The sequence below is a fragment of the Schistocerca gregaria genome, chromosome 7 (genome assembly GCF_023897955.1).
Source record: "Schistocerca gregaria isolate iqSchGreg1 chromosome 7, iqSchGreg1.2, whole genome shotgun sequence".
In the NCBI taxonomy this organism is placed as follows: domain Eukaryota; kingdom Metazoa; phylum Arthropoda; class Insecta; order Orthoptera; family Acrididae; genus Schistocerca; species Schistocerca gregaria.
This window is the reverse complement of record NC_064926.1, coordinates 543,006,025-543,025,021: the sequence shown is the minus strand read 5'-3', so window position 1 is coordinate 543,025,021 and position 18,997 is coordinate 543,006,025. Positions and strand designations below refer to the sequence as shown.

The window sequence follows — 18,997 nt, the reverse complement described above, 5'->3', positions numbered from 1 at the left end:
GTGTTCAATAGTGGTAAGACCATGGGAATGAGGGATGTTTGTGCACAAGGAGGTGGCGTCAACAGTGACAAGTAGGGATCCACGAGGCAAAGGGGTGGAGGTGGTGGAGAGTCAGCGAAGAAAGTGGTTCATGTCTTTGACGTGGGCAGCTAGACTATGGGCAACTGGTTGGAGGTGTTGGTCAATGAGGGCTGAAATTCTTTCAGTGGCAGCACAATAACCAGCCACAATGGGGCATCCAGGACTGTTGGGTTTATGTATTTTGGGCAGCATGTAGAAGGTGGGTGTGTGGGGTGCCACAGGGGTGAGAAGGGAAATGAATTCAGGGGAGATGTTCTGGGAAGGGCCTAAGACTTTAAGCAGGGATTGATTGGAGTTTGTGTTGGACTTCTATGATAAGATCAGTTTGATAGAGTTTGTAGGTGGAATAGTCAGGCAAATGTTGGAGGCATACTGCCAAGTGATTCATAACAGATTCTCTGTCTGCAGATAGGATGATTAGGTCAGGATTTGTTTTGAGGTTGTGTATGACTGCTCTTTCTTCTGCTGAAAGGTTGGTGTTGTGAGGAAGGGGTCCTGGGAAGGAAGCGAGGCTAAGTTGGAGGTAAGAAATTCCTGGAAGGTGACCAGCAGGTGATTAGGTGGGAGGCAAGGATCATGGCTGGGTGGTGTTATAAAGTGGAAAAGGCAGGGTGCAATGTTGGAATTACAGTTGTTTTGGTTGCAACGATTGTCATCAAAGAAGAGTTTCCATTGCAAGGATCGGAAGAAGGAGAGTACGTCTTTGACAAGTCTAGTATGGTTAAATTTGGGTATAGGGCTGCCTTTGGATATGACTGAAACATCTGTGGAGCTGAGGGTTTTGGTGGAAAACTTAAGACAGTGTTACAAGAATGTTTTGGCTCTGGATTTGGTGGAGAGTTGGTAGGGAGTTTTGGGAGAACTAAAAGTCCGATGCAAGGTGGCTATGTTGGGGCAGCCCAATAAGATGTGAGCCACATTCAACATCGATTCACAATGACACAGGGGGGGGGGGGGGGGGGGGCCTCATGCTGGAGGAGATAACCATTAGTCAACCAAGTATGGCCGAAGCGGAGCCAGCATAGGATGACACGGGCCTTGCGAGAGGCCCAGGAGGAGGACCGCCACGGAGTTGTGAATCCTTACTCGCCCTGAGCTTCTTGGCAAAGAAAGAGGGTGTCATTCTGCATCCCAAAAGCCCAAAACCTGACAACGTATGCCGAGCGAAGGTCTATTTCCGGAATGCCAAATGCAAGAGATGGCCTGATAGTAGCTAACTTAGCCAGTCGATCGGCAAGTACATTGCCAGGAATCCCAACAAGGCCTGGGGCCAAAATGAAAACCACCGAGCATCCACATTGAACAAGGAGAGAAAGGGAGTCCTGGACAGTAAAAACCAACGGGTGGCGAGGGAAGCACTGGCCGATAGTGTGCAAACCGCTCAATGAGTCACTACAGATAGTGAAGGATAGTCCTGAGCAGGAGCGGAGATGTACCAGTGCGCACAAGATGGCTACCAATTCTGCAGTAAAAAAACTACAACCATCTGGCAAGGAATGAAGTTCTGTGCATCGCGCATAGGTGTAAGCAAACCAAGTGTGGTCAGCAACCATGGAGCTATCAGTATAAATCACTTCTGAACCCTGAACGAAGAGCTATCGGAGGGACAGAATCCTTTGAATCAATTTAGAGATGAAGACAGAGCTGCAGCCGAGAAACGCACCAAGGAGGGGTACATGCGTGAGCAGAGAAAAGAGGCGGTAAAGGGAATTGCTGGAGCTCACAAAAGAGTGACTGAATGTGGTCAGCCATGGTAGGCACACATCGTGACCGCCGCTGAGCCAGGGTGATCTCCGTGTCTGGATAAAGGAGGATATAATTAAGGTGCTGTGGGGTGCAGTAATGCGTATTTCATAAGATATCAGCTGTTGTTGATGCAGAGCTCGCAGTGGTGAAATCCCTCCTTCTGCGAGAAGGCTAAGTATGGGTCTACTCCAGAAGGCACCAGTCACAAGTCGGATCCCACAGTGGTGGATGGGGTCTAGTATCTGCAGCGTCGAAGGTGACGGAGAGGACTTCGACAGTCTAAACGAGACTGGACCAACGCTTGATACAATCGCAGGAGAACAGAGCAATCTGCACCCCAGGTGGTATTGTACAGACACCTAAGAGCACCGATATGGGACCAGCATGTCCTCTTCCGCTGGCGAAGATAAGGGAGTCATGTCAACCAGGTATCGAAGACAAGGCCCAAAAAGCAATGGGTGTCCACTACCTCAAGGGGCTGGCCATCGAGGAACAGTTCCGGATGGGAACAGACTGTACGGCGACACCAGAAATGCACGACATGTCTTGGCCGCCAAAAACTGAAAGCCATGGGAGAGAGCCCATGAGTGCGCCTGGCAAATTTCCAACCTGTAGACAGCGTTCTGCAGTGCCCATTATGGAGGAAGCGAGGTAAATAAAAAAATCGTCAGCATACAAAGAGGGGACACTATCGGCCCAACAACTGTCACCAGACCATTAATGGCTATGGGAAAGAGAGGGACGTTCAGCACAGAACCCTGTGGAACCCCATTTTCTTGCCGATGGGGAGTGCTGTGCTGTAGGAGCAGCCAACTTGGACCCGAAAAGAGTGACAAGAAAGGAAGTTATGGATAAAAATGGGCAGAGCGCCGCGAAGGCCCCATTTGTGAAGGGTGGTGACGATGTGGTGCCACCAGGTGGTGTCATAGGCTTTATGCAGATCAAAGAAGACTGCATGGAGGTGTTGCCTATGAGCAAAAGCCGAGCAGATAACAGACTTCAGGTGGACCAAGTTATCCACCGTAGAGTGGCCATAGCGAAAACCACTTTGAGTTGATGACAAAAGGTCGCGGGATTCAATGATCCAAAACAGCCGCCTACTCACCATGCATTCAAGGAGCTTGCAGAGGGTTTTTGTAAGGCTAATTGGGCAATAGCTATCCAACTGAAGAGGCGACTTCCCTCGCTTCAACACCAGAACAACAATGCTTTCCTGTCACTGGGTAGGAAAGACTCCCTCAGTCCACAGAGGGTTGAAGAGGGTCAGTTTACGATAGTGGCCAGCCACCAATGGCGAGGGCGTTGGCAAATTTCCACTCGCTGAATGGACCATTATATGGCTCCGAGCAGCGAGAAACAAAAGACAAAAGCAGTCGTTCTGAGCGGTCTTCCAGGAGAAGGAACATGGTCGCCGAAGCTTGAGCAAAGTGCTGAGCGAAATTTTCTGCTACAAAGTCCGGATTGGTAAGGACAACACCATGCCAGAAATTCCTGCAACCCCAGTGGGAAGACGGTGGCCAAAAATTCACTTGTGTTTCACCCAGATTTGTGAAGAAGGGGTGTGTGGTCCTATGGCAGCTATGTATCATTCCCAGCAAATCCATTTCTGAAACTTGATTAGGTAGCGGGCCCGGGTGCGGAGTCGTTTAAAGACCAGAAGAAGAGCAGTAGAAGGGTGCTGCTTGAAGTGTTGAAGAGCACAGTGGTGGTCTTTTATGACCGCAGCAATTTCCAGAGTCCACCAAAGGACCGTCTTCCGGCGTAGGGAACCTGAGGAAGAAGGGATTGCTGAAACAGCTGCTAAAAGGATGGCGGCAGTCAACGTCTGAGTAGATTCCTCAACACTGTCGTGTGGCAATACAGGGGGAATGGGAGCAGAGGAGAAGACACCCCAATCAGCCTTATATATGGCCCTTCTGGGAGGGAGATGGGGCGAGAGACACTGAAGGAAGGTCAAAACAATCGGGTAATGGTCGACGGTCGCTGTCACATGAGTCATCGTGGACTCCCCACTGAATGGAGGAAAGAAAGCCAGGACTGCAGTTGGAGAGGTCAATGGTAGAGAAAGTGCTGTGCGCCATACTGAAGTGTGTGGGAGCGCCTGTGTTTAGTAAACAGAGGTCAAGCCCTGTCAGAAGAACTTCAACTGTCCTGCCCAGGTCAGTAGTCGTATCACTACCCCAAAGAGACTTGTGGGCATTAAAGTCCCCTAATAGCAGGAAGGGAGAAGGGAGTTGTTAAGAAAGGTGGTGAGGGCATCGGATGTGAGTGACCTGTCAGGTGAGAGGTAAAGATTATAGATTGTGATGGGAGTGGCCAGATGGTCCCTGACAGCAATGGTTTCCAGAGTGGTGTGGAGGAGAACCCATTTAATAACAATGTCCTTGTGAACCAAGGTACAGACACCACCAGAAGCCTGTAAAGGGCCAATTCGGTTATGACAGGAAGTGTGGAACCCATGAAGGGCACGTGAGTAAGAATGGACAAAATGGGTCTCCTGGAGGGCAATACAAGCGACAGAGTAGAAGGAAAGAAGGGGCTGCAACTCTTGAAGGTGACACAAATACCCATTACAATTCCACTGGAGGATTCTCAAGCTGGAGTCCACAGAGGAAGCGAAGGGACCAGAGTCCGTTACACTGCCGAGTTGCCATCCGTCATCGATAGGAATGGGGTAATATCCATATAGGTGGGGTCAGACTGTTGGTTCATTGACTGACTGGAGGGGGGGAAGGCTGCACCTCAGTGAGTACCGGAGGGGCCTTGCCCTTGTTCTTGCATTTCTGCTTCTTCTCTTGGGAAGGAACAGAAGAGCAGACGTCAGCGGAGGCGACACGGAATTACAACAGGCAATCTTGGTGCCCACTGGCCGCGAATCGCGCTGCCGATGTGGAGCAGTAGATCACCTTTCAGGAGGGTGCCGGGAAGAGGAGTCCTGGGAAGGAGCTCCAGTACCGGCGGCTACCGGAGGGGAGTACTTCTCCGGCGGGGGAAGGGGAGCAGCACCCGAAGGGGTGGGTATGGGTACTGACGGGAAGGGGGAGAGGATGGAGAGGGCTGAAGGCATGGGGCGAATGGGGTGGGGATGGAAAGAGGAGGGGGGTAGGATGGGGAATGGACGTAACTGAAGTAAAAGTAGAAGTCACTGACACGGGATGGAGCCGGTCATACTTTTGACGAGCCTCGGTGTAGGTGAGCCGATCTAAGGTTTTGTACTCTTGAATCCTCCTTTCTTTCACAAACACTGGGCACACAGGCGAGCGTGGGAGAATGCTGGCCATGACTATTTACACACACCGGTGGCGGAGCACAGGCACTCCCCTCATTGAGGGGCCGCCCACCGTCACTGCAGAGGGATCAGTGGTGTAGCATGAGGACATGCATTTAAAGCATCTCATCAGTAGTGGAATATAAGGTTTTACATCACACCGATACAACATTACTTTGACCTACTCTGGGAGAACATCCCCCTTGAAGGCCAGGATGAAGGTGCTCATAGCGGTGCGATTGTTTGGAGGGCCTCGCTGCACACGGCGGATAAAACAAACCCCTCGCCGCTCCAGGTTAGCATGTAGCTCCTCATCAGTTTCGAGAAGAAGATCTCTGTGGAAAATAATGCCCTGTACCAAGTTCAAAGATTGGTGGGGCGTGACGGAGACTGGGACGTCACCAAGACGGTCACAAGCATGCAGGGCATTTGATTGGGCGGTAGATGATGTCTTTATGAGCAAAGCACCGGGCCGCATTTTACTCATCGATTCCACTTCACCATACTTACCTTCAATCGTCTCCACGAAAAACAAAGGCTTGGTCATGGCATGGCAAAACTTCTGCCATCCGTCCTGGTACAAACCAGGTACCGGGGGAAAGGTTTCAACCCAAGCCAGCAAGCTTGACCATCATCCAGGGGGTGGCCAGGAAGGGGAAGGCCAAAGAATCAGAAGGAATGTCACGTCTGCTACCACTCTCAGAGATGGCCACAGAATGGCCAGGTTAGTGAAGCTTTTGTCGCTTCATGCACAAGGCGTCCGCCCTAGTAACATCCACTCTGATCAGGGGCTCACTCTGTGGGTGCTACCCAGCCACAGCAAGGGCTGTCTGGCATGGCGGCCATTGCCGGGAGTTATGGTGCCCCAAAGTGAAGAGCATTGACTCCTGGGCATACACGAAGTGTTAACAGCTCAAGTACTAGCAGTCTGTTCCCTGTGGTTTCAGGGGGCTCAACAAAGTGGGTACTTAACAGCCCCACCACACAGATTGGATACCATGCTGGTGACCTAGCAGGAGGGGGGCCAGGGTGCAAAGGGGAGGGGAGGAGGAAAGGAACCTGTACCATGGAAGCAAGGTAGGAAGTTCATCCCCAAATGGCTCAAACTGAATGGAAAATTTTGGAAATGGAGGTCAAACCCAAAGGGGACCAAAAAAACGCCGAAAAATAGCACACACCAAAACAAAGCCAGGAGGACGGCCAGGTCGACCTAAAGAAGTCCACTAAGAGGGAAAAGAAGGAGCAGGGACAAAGCAGCAAGGATAGGGAGGGAGAGGAACAGGGACGTGAATGCAGCCTGGAAAGGAAAGGAGACTGCAATAGCTCGGGACCCCGTGCGCACCACACCTGTACCCACAGAAGGACTGCGGGCTCCCTGGGGGGAACACTGTGGGTACAATGAGGGTTGGATAATGGTGCCCCAAGGCGGCAGTAAGATTTCAGCAAGTTGGATAGCTTACAGAAGTGTTGTCTAGAATGCTCATCCAGGTGCTGGAGAGCAACGGATTCAATTTCATGGATTGATGTATGAAGTAGGGATTGCAGAGTAGTAGTATCGTGTGGTGGGAGCAGAGGTAGTTCTGAGATGTCTGTGCCATGGAGATGTGTTTGTACAGTACCAGGTTTGTGAGGGCCAGGGATTGATGGAATCTGAAAAGGTGTAGGTCATTGTGAATGGAGGGGTGGGATACAGAGAGAGGAATCTTTACAGTTAGGTCATTTGGAGAGATTCCAAGGTTTAGGCAGCATTTGATAAACAGGATGTTGGACTGGGTTTTAGCCAGGGAAAGGGATACTTTTCTGGTGTAAAGGAAATAGGAAAGATGCAGAAATGGGCAAAATATGTGTTTATGGTTGTGAGAGGAGCTGGATAAGCGAAAAGATGCAAAAAGAAGCATAAAAAACATGTGAAGACACACACAAACATGCTCAGATAAGCAAAAATATGCACACACATGTAAAAATATGCACAAATACATAAAAATACGCAAAACTACAATGACACTGCATGAAACAACACAGAAATATGTTAAAAATGTACAGGAACGTGGGTGAGAATGAACAATGAGGTGTGTGTGTGTGTGTGTGTGTGTGTGTTGCAATAAGCAAAGAGAGAGGGAGGGGGACGGGTTATGTCGAGGATCAAAAGTTTGTGTGGCATGGGCATGCACCTTCTCCAGCTTTGCTACAGCATGTGCATTCTGCAATGATGGTTATAATCGAGAGTAACTTAACTGTTCAGACAAAACAGGATAGCATCTTACTTTGTAGATTTTTATCTAAAGAAATACAGTGTGTACTGAGGTACCAAATGTTAGCCATACACAAGGTTGGTTGATTAATTTGGGGGAGGGGACCATACAACGAGGTCATCAGTTCCATCAGATTAGGGAAGGAACTCTGCCAAGCCCTTTCAAGGGAACCATCCTGGCATTTGCCTGAAGCAATTTAGGGAAATCACGGACAACCTAAATCAGGATGGCCAGATATGGGTTTGAACTGTTGCCTTCCCAAATGCAAGTTGAGTGAGCTAACCATTGTCTCACCTCGCTCAGTCATACACAAGGAAACACTGCAGGGAACTAAATGGTTGTCACAGTTTTGACATAACCATTTTGTTTCCTAGGGTTGCTTATAATACTGACAATGCAGTTATTCTTTTAATATTTTGTTATACTTCTGTTTTACTAGTTTGTTCAAAACAGAGATGATATTTCCACATTTGTTAAACATGGAACATGTTTAATGCAACAAAAGAAGGCAGCTTATGAGCTTTTAAAATAACAACTGGAATAGGCTTTACAGAACCAAAAACAATGAAAAAGCTTGAAAGTTTCATTATCATTAGGAAATTAAGGTGGAAAGGGAAGTCCATGAAAAGATTTACAAATGGTGTAGGGAAGACTAAGTGCAGAAAAAGACCCAGAATATAATAATTGATTATGGCAGCTGAAGTTCAAATCCCACATAACTCATAATGAGATGCAGAAAGATGACAAATCAGAGGTAAGGATTAAATTTGGTAAAGAAATGCAAGATAAAGAGATAAATGAGAAAGAAAAGAGGAAAAATAAAAAGGCAATTGTGGTAGAGGTGTAAGGGGGTGTGGAAGACACAATTCTGAGAGCAGACAGATACTTTTAATATGTACATTATGAATTTTTTAAATTTTTACAATCAGATTAATAGGTGTGCACGTCATCTTGACTTGTATCGACCTCATGATAGTGCACCAAACAATGCAAGTCATCTTTAGCCGAAAGTGACTTTTCCTTTTCTCTTTACATTACATGCACATCCTTAGCCATACATTTTTCTGTCTGTCTTTTGCCCAGATGAAACAATCACTAATGCTAAACCTAGGAACTGTCAATAATCCCATTGATTCCTCACTCTGTGTAGAAGTCTTTTCTGACTTCATAATTCTTTTCACATTATGTGTACCTTCATTTCAAACTTTAATAGCTTTCACTGAAGTGTAAATGATTTTTACACTTCATAGTGCCTTTTTTTTCTTTAATTACTTCCTTTAGTTCTTCAGGATATTGCAGGGTCTTTATCACAAATCTACAGACCCCCCCCCCCTCCTCCTCCAATTCACACACACACACACACACACACACACACACACACACACACACACACCATTTCATCTGCAAACTGTTAAATTATTAGTGCATAAAACTTGCCTCTATCCATGACATATTATGCTGCTGCATTTCTTCCATCTTTTCTTTCACTGAGGCATACAGCTTGTGTTCAAATTTGAGAGACTGCATGTGGTTCATGTACCGGTTACAATAGAATAAGTACCGTTGGAGAGCTGCACGTGACCTTTCTTGAGCATCCCTTGCTGCTTTTGCTTCTTCTTCATCATAGCGATTGCAATTATACCTACATTAAAAAGTAAATAATTGCAATTACATGCAAAGGCCAACATAAGAAAGTAACATTTGAAAAAGATAATGCTTGAACACTATAATGTATAAACACACTGAATCCATTAGAGGAAGGGGAGCACAGAATGAGTAAGTGAACAAATTAGGGGACCACAAATTGAGTAAATAAACAAATTACCGAACAACATATCTTTTTTTTTTTCATACGAAATATAGTTTGCTTTTTCCAACAAAAGGCTGCTATGTGTCAAGAGAATACTAGCAAAACAGTTGGAAGTGTGACAATATACACATACGGAAAGCGACAACCCAGTTGCATGTCTGCTACATCAATGACTAACATAGGTGAGAAGTACGGGTCTGGTAACAGACTGATCTGTAGCATAGCCTGATATCTATATTAGTGACTTGTTTAATGCAATTTTCACTACGAAAACTAAAACTGCACAAACTAAGAAGTCCTGCATATGCAACTGAGGTCTGTGGTGTAGATTTTTCACAAAAACATCAGGGTAAAATCATGACAGGTTTCTCATATTAATATTTACTTTAGTTATCAATCTTATTAATACAATGGTTTCAGACTAGATAAATCACAAGTTTGTACTGTTGCTGACTGCTATACGCCTGATGGGCCAGCTACGTAATCACTTTGCGCAGTTTTTCCATTTCCTTTTCAACACTAAAATAGCTCTCACATTTACTCGGTTCTGGACCTTTTAGGCATTTTAGATTCCTTTTGACACAAGCTTTCCTCTGCTGCACTTTTCATAATTCTGAGCATATTTGCAGTATCTTACATTAATTAGTAATTTGCTAATTTAATACCGAGTTTCACTGTTATTCCTGTGAGTATTTTTATTGTCTCGCTTTGGGTACAATTAGCGCTGCAAAAGCTCTTCACAACTGCACTTGAATCAATGTCTTCACTAAATATGCTTCCACCCTACACAATTTATAACTTTTACACAAGGCTAATCCATAATAATTATGTACATGCACCAACATCGGTCCAAAGATGTCACAGGCAAAACCAATACTTCATGACAAACACATACAGACACGATCTATCCATTGTAGGCTCTAGCACTGTTTATGCACTGTTAGTCTTCTTGTTATTAGCAATCTGATGGTATTTTGTTGTATAAGAAAGTATGAAGGAGAGAAAATAAATGTTTTCACATCAATATTGATGAGTGTGGGGCACTAGGTAACTCTTACCAGAAAATTATCATGGCCTCACCTCCAATTCTGGTTTATTTCAAACTTCACCTTATGCAAAAAACTACTTATTTCTTTTTATTCACCCAGACATGTTTGACACCTATAATTCTCCAGCCAAATTTCATCGTGCAATATCCAAGTTCAAAGCCAGTCTGACAATACCATTTGTTCTTATCCCTGCTCTTCTCAAAAAAACTGTAATCTGTGCACTGCTGGCGAAGACCTGCAGCATACAGCAAAACCACGCTTTTACACTTTTCAAGGGACTTAAAAAAATGGTATAAAATGTGGGAAATAATGTTTTAAGCTGTAAAAGTTTGTATAGGGTAGCCCCTTGTACTTTATGTATGATGTAAGTACATAACAGGTGTCAAAAGACTTGTCAGGACTTTTTTTATGATCAAATAAAGGTTTAGTATCTAATAAAAACAGCTAATGTAACTGGAATTGATATCTGCTCGGGAAGTGGAAACATCTGACTTAATTTCAAATGTTATAATTGATATTTTTGGAAATCCTGCAGCTGTCATTCATTATTTAAATAATGAAATATTGCACTAATTACGTATTTTTTCATGCTTAGCACAACACAATTTGAGAATTTTTTTCTTATTGTCAAGTGCAAATATGTAAATAAGTATTCTGTATAGTGTTATTCTGCATCTCTTGCACTGTACCAAACTTTTTAAGGTTATCAGGTACTTACTGTGCCTATCAGTTATGTAGAAAACCACACACACACACACACACACACACACACACACACACACACACACACGTGCACAAGCTATCACTGACGTTGTTTGTCTGTTTGTGTATCATCACAAAAAATACATACATAAATGCTGTACTTGACAACGAGAATAAATTCTTGAAACACATTTTGCTTAGCATGAATACAATACGTAACCGGCACTGTGTTTACACTAAAAACATTTGAGCAAAACAAAGTGAATGACAGTGTCAACTAGCGCTCCACGTGGCCATACGCTTAAACACGCTAAATATGGTTCATCAAAGGTGTCACGACGATCACAGTAATCACGAAACTCCATTTTCCCAGTAGAGACAGTTCAAAAATGGTTGTGATTGTTCATGATATCTTCATTCGAATGAACCTAGTTACTCCCATCAGCCACCACGCCAAGTAGAGCTAGGCAGCGGCAGGAGATACGGCAAAAATAATTGTTACAGCTTTTACTCATTTACCCGCTCAAATCCACTGAATAGAGTGCACTGGGGTGTCAAGAAACTTAAGCATTTAATATTTGTAAACACTACTGGACGGCCAACATTATACCAGCATCATATTTTCTCCAGAAATATTTTTTCGTAATACGTAAATCACAGGAAAATTATAAATGTGCTGATGCCAAATCAGGTGCAAATTAACATTGTGGGCATAGGAAATTTGATGGGACCAATAAAAAATGTCGTAAATGGCGGGAAAACTTTAATTCCGGGAACATAAAAGCGAGGTTATACTGTACTTAAAACAGTCATCTCATAACCTACTAATGGTCTTCAACAGCAAGTTTTTAGCACATCTCAGAAACACTCAACAGCTTACAGAAACAAAGGAGGAAATAATACAATAAACAGTCAATTAACTTTTATTTCAATAAAACAGCCTAGGGAAGATACTGGAATGATGTAATGTTGTAAAACCAAAGCGCAAACAACAGAATATGGCAAAGACACGGCACATGAACAAACTTTGAGTAATTAGTTGTACAATCGCTTGTGTGTGTGTGTGTGTGTGTGTGGGGGGGGGGGGGGGGGGGAGGCTATCAAGGGTGGAAGAGGGGGTAATGAAAGAAGCCCCACTAGCACTATGGCAATTAGAAAGTTACCTCAAATGGGTAAAAATTAGGGAAGGAAGCAGCCATGGCCTATTTAAGGAACTACCCTGAAGTAATCTATAGCAACGCTGTAAAAAAGTAAGTATTGGAATGGGTAATGTAAGTGAAATAGGCACGGTAATAAGAACGCACTATTTAAAAAAAAAAAAAAAAAACACTTAACAAATAGCTGAGATGTTGAGTTGCCGAAAGGCACCACAAAAAGACGGTCAGAAAGTTAGCGTTTAGCCAACAAGGCCTTTGTGAAAAGTAAAACAACATACACACATGCACACACTCGTGCGAATGTGTGTGTGTGTGTGTGTGTGTGTGTGTGTGTGTGTGTGTGCGCGCGCGCGCGCTTTGTCTACTTTTCACAAAGGTCTTGTTGGTCAAAAGCTAACTTTGTGACAGTCTTTTTATTGTGCCTTTCTGTGACTCAGCACCTCCGCTATATGGTGAGTAGCAACTATCCTTTTCATTATACTGTTAAGTTCCATCATGGATTTTCCATTGTTTAATATCTTATTAAAGGATGGAGAGATGAAGCATCCACTGGTAGTACTGTTTCTTTCTGGCCTAAAATAATTCTGTATCTGTTTACTGCATTTTTACTTATTAAAATGAGATAGTTTAAGTAAGAAAAGCTACACAACTAATTCAATCTCCTGAGTATGCCATATTTTATCATTTGTGATTTTATCCACAGGTGAGTGTCAGTAATTTCACTGTGACTAGAATCACTTAATGGAAAAATGGATACTGCTTGTATTCTAATGAATGCTAGTGATATCCAGAACACATTAATTCACAGAGAATTAATTGCAGGTATTTATGGTGATAGAACTTACCATGAAGATCCATGAGGTTCCCAAGGACCTAGGCACACCCAACAAAAATCTGCTTTACAGTTCTGATTTTTGCAAACCATGTGATTGCAGCCACCATCTTTCTCAATTGTGACATTACACTTTGGACACTCCTGAAAATAATTGACAAAATGTGTTAAGTTACTTCTTACTTTGTCTGGTTCTTTAAAAAAGGTGACTTACCTACTACAGTTCCTTATGAAAGATTTTGTGTTCTATCCATGTCAAATTTTGTTTCTCAAAATGTTATATAGAAAGTGGCATGTAATAAACAAAATGCGAGATTCAGCACAGGAAAAGGAAGATTATGTTTTGACATCCAATTGACGATGAGGTCATTCGAGATGGAGCAGAAGCTTGCATAGGATTACAATGGGGCTAGGATGTCAGCTTCCTTTCCAAAGGAAACATCCTTACATCCAACTGATGTAAACCGAAGAAGATCTAAATCAGTAATGCTGGAGGGGGATTTTAACCATGGTCTGCCCAAATGCGAGTCCAGCAGCCAATATCCCATCACTGGTATTATTGCCTTCTATAAGCCAGACGCCCTTCTAAATGAGGAGTGAGAGCTGCTTCCCACGCATCCACTTTCGTTTCAGTTCAGACTCCTTGCTTACAATGCACAATGTCCCGTACATATTTTCAAATATTTCACAGTAAGTACATATTGCCTTTACCAAATTTGTTATTCATATGGCTTTATACAGTACACATGCACATACTCTTATGAAGAACAATAATATTCCACACCTATTGTACACAGTGTGAGCAGTTATTACTTCTCACACTATTGTTACTCGGTAAGTCGGGGTGAGTGCAGGAATTGGAAGTTTAGTTATGGCGATGAGTGTGAACTCCTAATGCACTGTGCAAATTGTTATCTTTGTATGAAATCTGAAGTTAACATGTCAAATAGCTCAGCAAGAGTTCTTATCTGAGTATTTATTTTACTGCAACAACTTCATATCTTATCTCCTGAAAGAAGCTATATAAATTTTCAGTCAGCTCTCGATAACATTTCAAAGTGCTGCAAACATTGGAAGCTTGCTTTAAACGTTTGAAGATATAAAAATGTGTACTTCACAAAAAAAGTCAACTCATACAAATACCTGGATGTAATACTTTGTAGTGATACGAAATAGAATGTTCACACAGGCTCAGTTGTGGGTAAAGCATGTGGTAGACTTCAGTTTATAGGTAGAATACTGGGGAAGTTCAATCAGTCTACAAAGGAGATTGCTTAGAAATCACACGTGTGACCGGTTCTAGAATATTGTTTAAGTGTGTGAGACCTGTACCAAATAGGACTAACAGGAAATATTGAATGTACAGAGAGAAGGGCAGCATTAATGGTCACACGTTTGTTTGATCAGTGGGGCACTGTCACAGAGATACTGGAGAAACTGGACAGACTCTAGAAGACAGACACACTATCCTGAGAAAGTCTACTAACAAAGTTTCAAGAACCGGCTTTAAATGATGATTCTATGAATATACTGTAACCTCCTATGTATCACTCACATAGGAATCATGAGAATAAGATTGGAATAATTGCTACACACACACACACACACACACACACACACACAGAAATTCAAACAATCATTCTTCCCGCACTTCATACATGAATGAAATGGGGAGAAATCCTAATAACTGGTACAATGAGACGTACCATCTGCCATGCACTTCATGGTGGTTTGCAGAGTATAGGTATGGATGTAGATGCTAACCTTTGTATTTGCTGCTATCCAGTTAGAAGTCTCTGAGTCATCATCGCACTTCTTTATCCACTTACGCAGCAAGTGGCATTTGACAGGATCGTGCCAGTTCTCGCCACATGCGAAGCAGAACGTGTGTGAACACTTACATGTTACAGGCCTGGCTTCCACATATTGCACTTTGATTGCATTGTTACAATCTGGAGAGGGACACCACCTCAGCAAACGATTGCACTGTAAATAATCAACAAAAATACAATTTATGTTTCTAACCTTGCATAGAATTAAAAACCTATAGTGGATCAATTCTCTAGAACAGTCAACAAAAGTAAGACCTTTTAATCAGTTACTTTCTTATACTTTTGCATTTAAGAATCCTCAAGATAGTTCACCTATTAGTTTGACATTTCTTTTACAAAACACATCAAATAATGCATTAATGAGTTTTGAAATAAATTATGCTCTTGTATTAGTTGTATCTAGTGTCACAAAATTTATTATTTCGATTTCAACAAATGGCCAGGTTATCATCTTGGATATAACTTTAATGAATTTACAAATTATGAACTTGTTATGTACAGGGTGCCTATGTGCACATGGGGGGGTAAAAAAAAAATTATTCCCGGATTTCCCAGTTAAAAACTCGATTTCTTCCGGATGAAATTGCGTATAAAGTGGGTGAAAATACATTAATGTTAAGCAACAGTATACTTTCCCTGGGAGCTGTAAAACCTATCAGTCCTTTGAATCGTAAAGGTCTTATACCGGTGGAGGACGTCCCAGCACTTTAGAAAACGAAATCCAGGAAAAAACAATAATGTTTGGAAAGATGTTTGATGCAAGACAATATGCACAGAGTTTATTTTCGTATTGCGTAAGTATACACACCAATTCCACAAATTACAGCACGGTAGCTTCGGAAACTCTAAAATAGAGATTGCGTTGAGCGATGCACTCTTGTCACCCAGTCATAGCTCATGTCACGTGATCTCGCTAGCGAATGACGTCAGTTATTCAGAGCACGAGGCCTACGAGAAAGACAGGCCGCAGCGCGTACGTTATGAAGGTAGGCCGAGCTCGCTCAGATCAGCAAAGTGCGTTTCTACAGCGGTTAACTCTTAAGTAGATGTGTATGTACGAACGAGAATTGCATCGTCTATTGGTATCCACTGTTATTAGTCCTACAATGATAGGAAGTCCGTAGGCCTACTAACAGGCTCTAATTTGGCAATTAAAATCGTGCCAAAATGATTATCAGTTGCATAGAAAAGTCGAGGTGTTCTGGCATCAAAAGACTTGTGACATTACTCAGTAACACATTATGCACATTTTTTTGAAGGTCAATTACATCGATTGCATAATTTTTTATCTATGTAAGAACAACATTAAATATGAAAACTAACTTGAAGCTCAGTCTTTTTGTAGCGTGTGTTACACATTAAGTCATATCAAATACAAATGTGCCAGTAAAATTTTAAATAGTGGCATAAATGACTTATCTTCTGGGCCCGACATTTTTCAAATGGCTGATCCTCAAAGTGTTATGTTTTGAATGAGATTTATAATGCCCTATGATTTAAGAAATTCACTGCACATTCTCACATGTAACATAAATCATCTTGCGTGAAAATTTCCTTTGAAAGTAACACATCTCAAGCCACTATTCGTAATATTTACTGGTGATCTATTAGAAATGTAAACAATTGTGACGTCACGCATATTGAATGCACGTTAGTTACGGACGTACTGCATAATCTTTGACCTAAAGCCTTTGACACTTTACAGTATCGGCAAACTGGTCTGAGCATTGTGTAAATTACCCATTTTCTATGCAACTAAACTTTTATTTTGGTGTTATTCCCTGATTTATGTTTCATTGCTGCAGTATTATTCAACAGTAGTGGACTAAAGTTCTTTGTCAGAGTATCAGATCTTACATGTCAAACCTACAAAACTTTAAATGAAATCTAAAACAATGAAAAATCCCGGAATTCTATGAAATTCCTGGGTTTTTCCCGGATGTCCCGGTCCGTATACACCCTGTATGTATTTCTTAGGTCAAGTATATGGTATACAACAACTTCACAAAATCTTCCATTAGTTACTGCCTCCTCTAACTATCCTGCCTATGATGTTGTTGTTGTGGTCTTCAGTCCTGAGACTGGTTTGATGCAGCTCTCCATGCTACTCTATCCTGTGCAAGCTTCTTCATCTCCCAGTATCTACTGCAACCTACATACTTCTGAATCTGCTTAGTGTAGTCATCTCTTGGTCTCCCTTTACGATTTTTACCCTCCACACTGCCCTCCAATACTAAATTGGTGATCCCTTGATGCCTCAGAACATGTCCTACCAACCAATCCCTTCTTCTGGTCAAGTTGTGCTACAAACTTCTCTCCTCCCCAGTCCCATTCAATACTTCCTCATTAGTTATGTGATCTACCCATCTAATCTTCAGCATTCTTCTAAAGCACCATATTTCAAAAGCTTCTATTCTCTTCTTGTCCATACTATTTATCGTCCACGTTTCACTTCCATACATGGCTACACTCCATACAAATACTTTCAGAAATGACTTCCTGACACTTAAATCTATACTCGATGTTAACAAATTTCTCTTCTTCAGAAACACTTTCCTTGCCATTGCAAGTCTACATTTTATATCCTCTCTACTTCGACCATCATCAGTTATTTTGCTCCCCAAATAGCAAAACTCATCTACTACTTTAAGTGTCTCATTTCCTAATCTAGTTCCCTCAGCATCACCTGATTCAATTCGACTACATTCCATTATCCTCGTTTTGCTTTTGTTGATGTTCATCTTATATCCTCCTTTCAAGACACTATCCATTCCATTCAACTGCTCTTCCAAGTCCTTTGCTGTCTCTGACAGAATTACAATGTCATCGGCGAACCTCAAAGTTTTTATTTCTTCTCCATGGATTTTAATACCTACTCCGAATTTTTCTTTTGTTTCCTTCACTGCTTGCTCAATATACAGATTGAGTAACATCGGGGAGCGACTACAACCGTGTCTCACTCCCTTCCCAACCACTGCTTCCCTTTCATGTCCCTTGACTCTTATAACTGCCATCTGGTTTCTGTACAAATTGTAAATAGCCTTTCGCTCCCTGTATTTTACCCCTGCCACCTTTAGAATTTGAAAGAGAGTATTCCAGTCAACACTGTCAAAAGCTTTCTCTAAGTCTACAAATGCTAGAAACATAGGCTTGCCCTTCCTTAATCTATCTTCTAAGATAAGTCGTACGGTCAGTATTGCCTCACATGTTCCAACATTTCTACGGAATCCAAACTCATCTTCCCCGAGGTCGGCTTCTACTAGTTTTTCCATTCGTCTGTAAAGAATTCGCGTTAGTATTTTGCAGCTGTGGCTTATTAAACTGATTGTTCGGTAATTTTCACATCTGTCAACACCTGCTTTCTTTGGGATTGGAATTATTATATTCTTCTTGAAGTCTGAGGGTATTTCACCTGTCTCACACATTTTGCTCGCAAGATGGTAGAGTTTTGTCAGGACTGGCTCTCCCAAGGTCGTCAGTAGTTCCAATGGAATGTTGTCTACTCCAGGGGCCTTGTTTCGACTCGGGTCTTTCAGTGCTCTGTCAAACTCTTCACGCAGTATCTTATCTCCCATTTCATCTTCATCTACATCCTCTTCCATTTCCATAATATTGTCCTCAAGTACATCGCCCTTGTATAGACCCTCTATATACTCCTTCCACCTTTCTGCTTTCCCTTCTTTGCTTAGAACTGGGTTTCCATCTGAGCTCTTTATGTTCATACAAGTGGTTCTCTTATCTCCAAAGGTCTCTTTAATTTTTCTGTAGGCAGTATCTATCTTACCCCTAGTGACATAAGCCTCTACATCCTTACATTTGTCCTCTAGCCATCCCTGCTTAGCCATTTTGCACTTCCTGTCGATCTCATTTTTGAGACGTCTGTATTCCTTTTTGTCTGCTTCATTTACTGCATTTTTATATTTTCTCCTTTCATCAATTAAATTCAATATTTCTTCTGTTACCCAAGGATTTCTACTAGCCCTCGTCTTTTTACCTACTTGATCCTCTGCTGCCTTCACTATTTCATTTCTCAAAGCTACCCATTCTTCTTCTACTGTATTTCTCTCCCCCATTCCTGTCAATTGCTCCCTTATGCTCTCCCTGAAATTCTGTACAACCTCTGGTTCTTTCAGTTTATCCAGGTCCCATCTCCTTAAATTCCCACCTTTTTGCAGTTTCTTCAGTTTTAATCTACAGGTCATAACCAATAGATTGTGGTCAGAGTCCACATCTGCCCCTGAAAATGTCTTACAACTTAAAACCTGGTT

General features: G+C 42.5%; 1 protein-coding gene across 2 annotated transcripts in view; it reads right to left on the bottom strand.

Annotated features, from left to right (window-relative positions):
* Positions 1-18,997, bottom strand: part of LOC126281157 (E3 ubiquitin-protein ligase ariadne-1) — a 76,615-nt gene that overhangs the window by 16,114 nt on the left and 41,504 nt on the right. For both annotated transcript variants that reach the window (XM_049979825.1, XM_049979824.1), the window contains exons 6-8: positions 14,662-14,883; positions 12,911-13,041; positions 8,785-8,989 (exon numbers count right to left, since the gene is read on the bottom strand). In XM_049979825.1, coding sequence (XP_049835782.1) covers positions 8,785-8,989; positions 12,911-13,041; positions 14,662-14,883 — 558 coding nt within the window. The remainder of the gene's footprint in view (positions 1-8,784; positions 8,990-12,910; positions 13,042-14,661; positions 14,884-18,997) is intronic.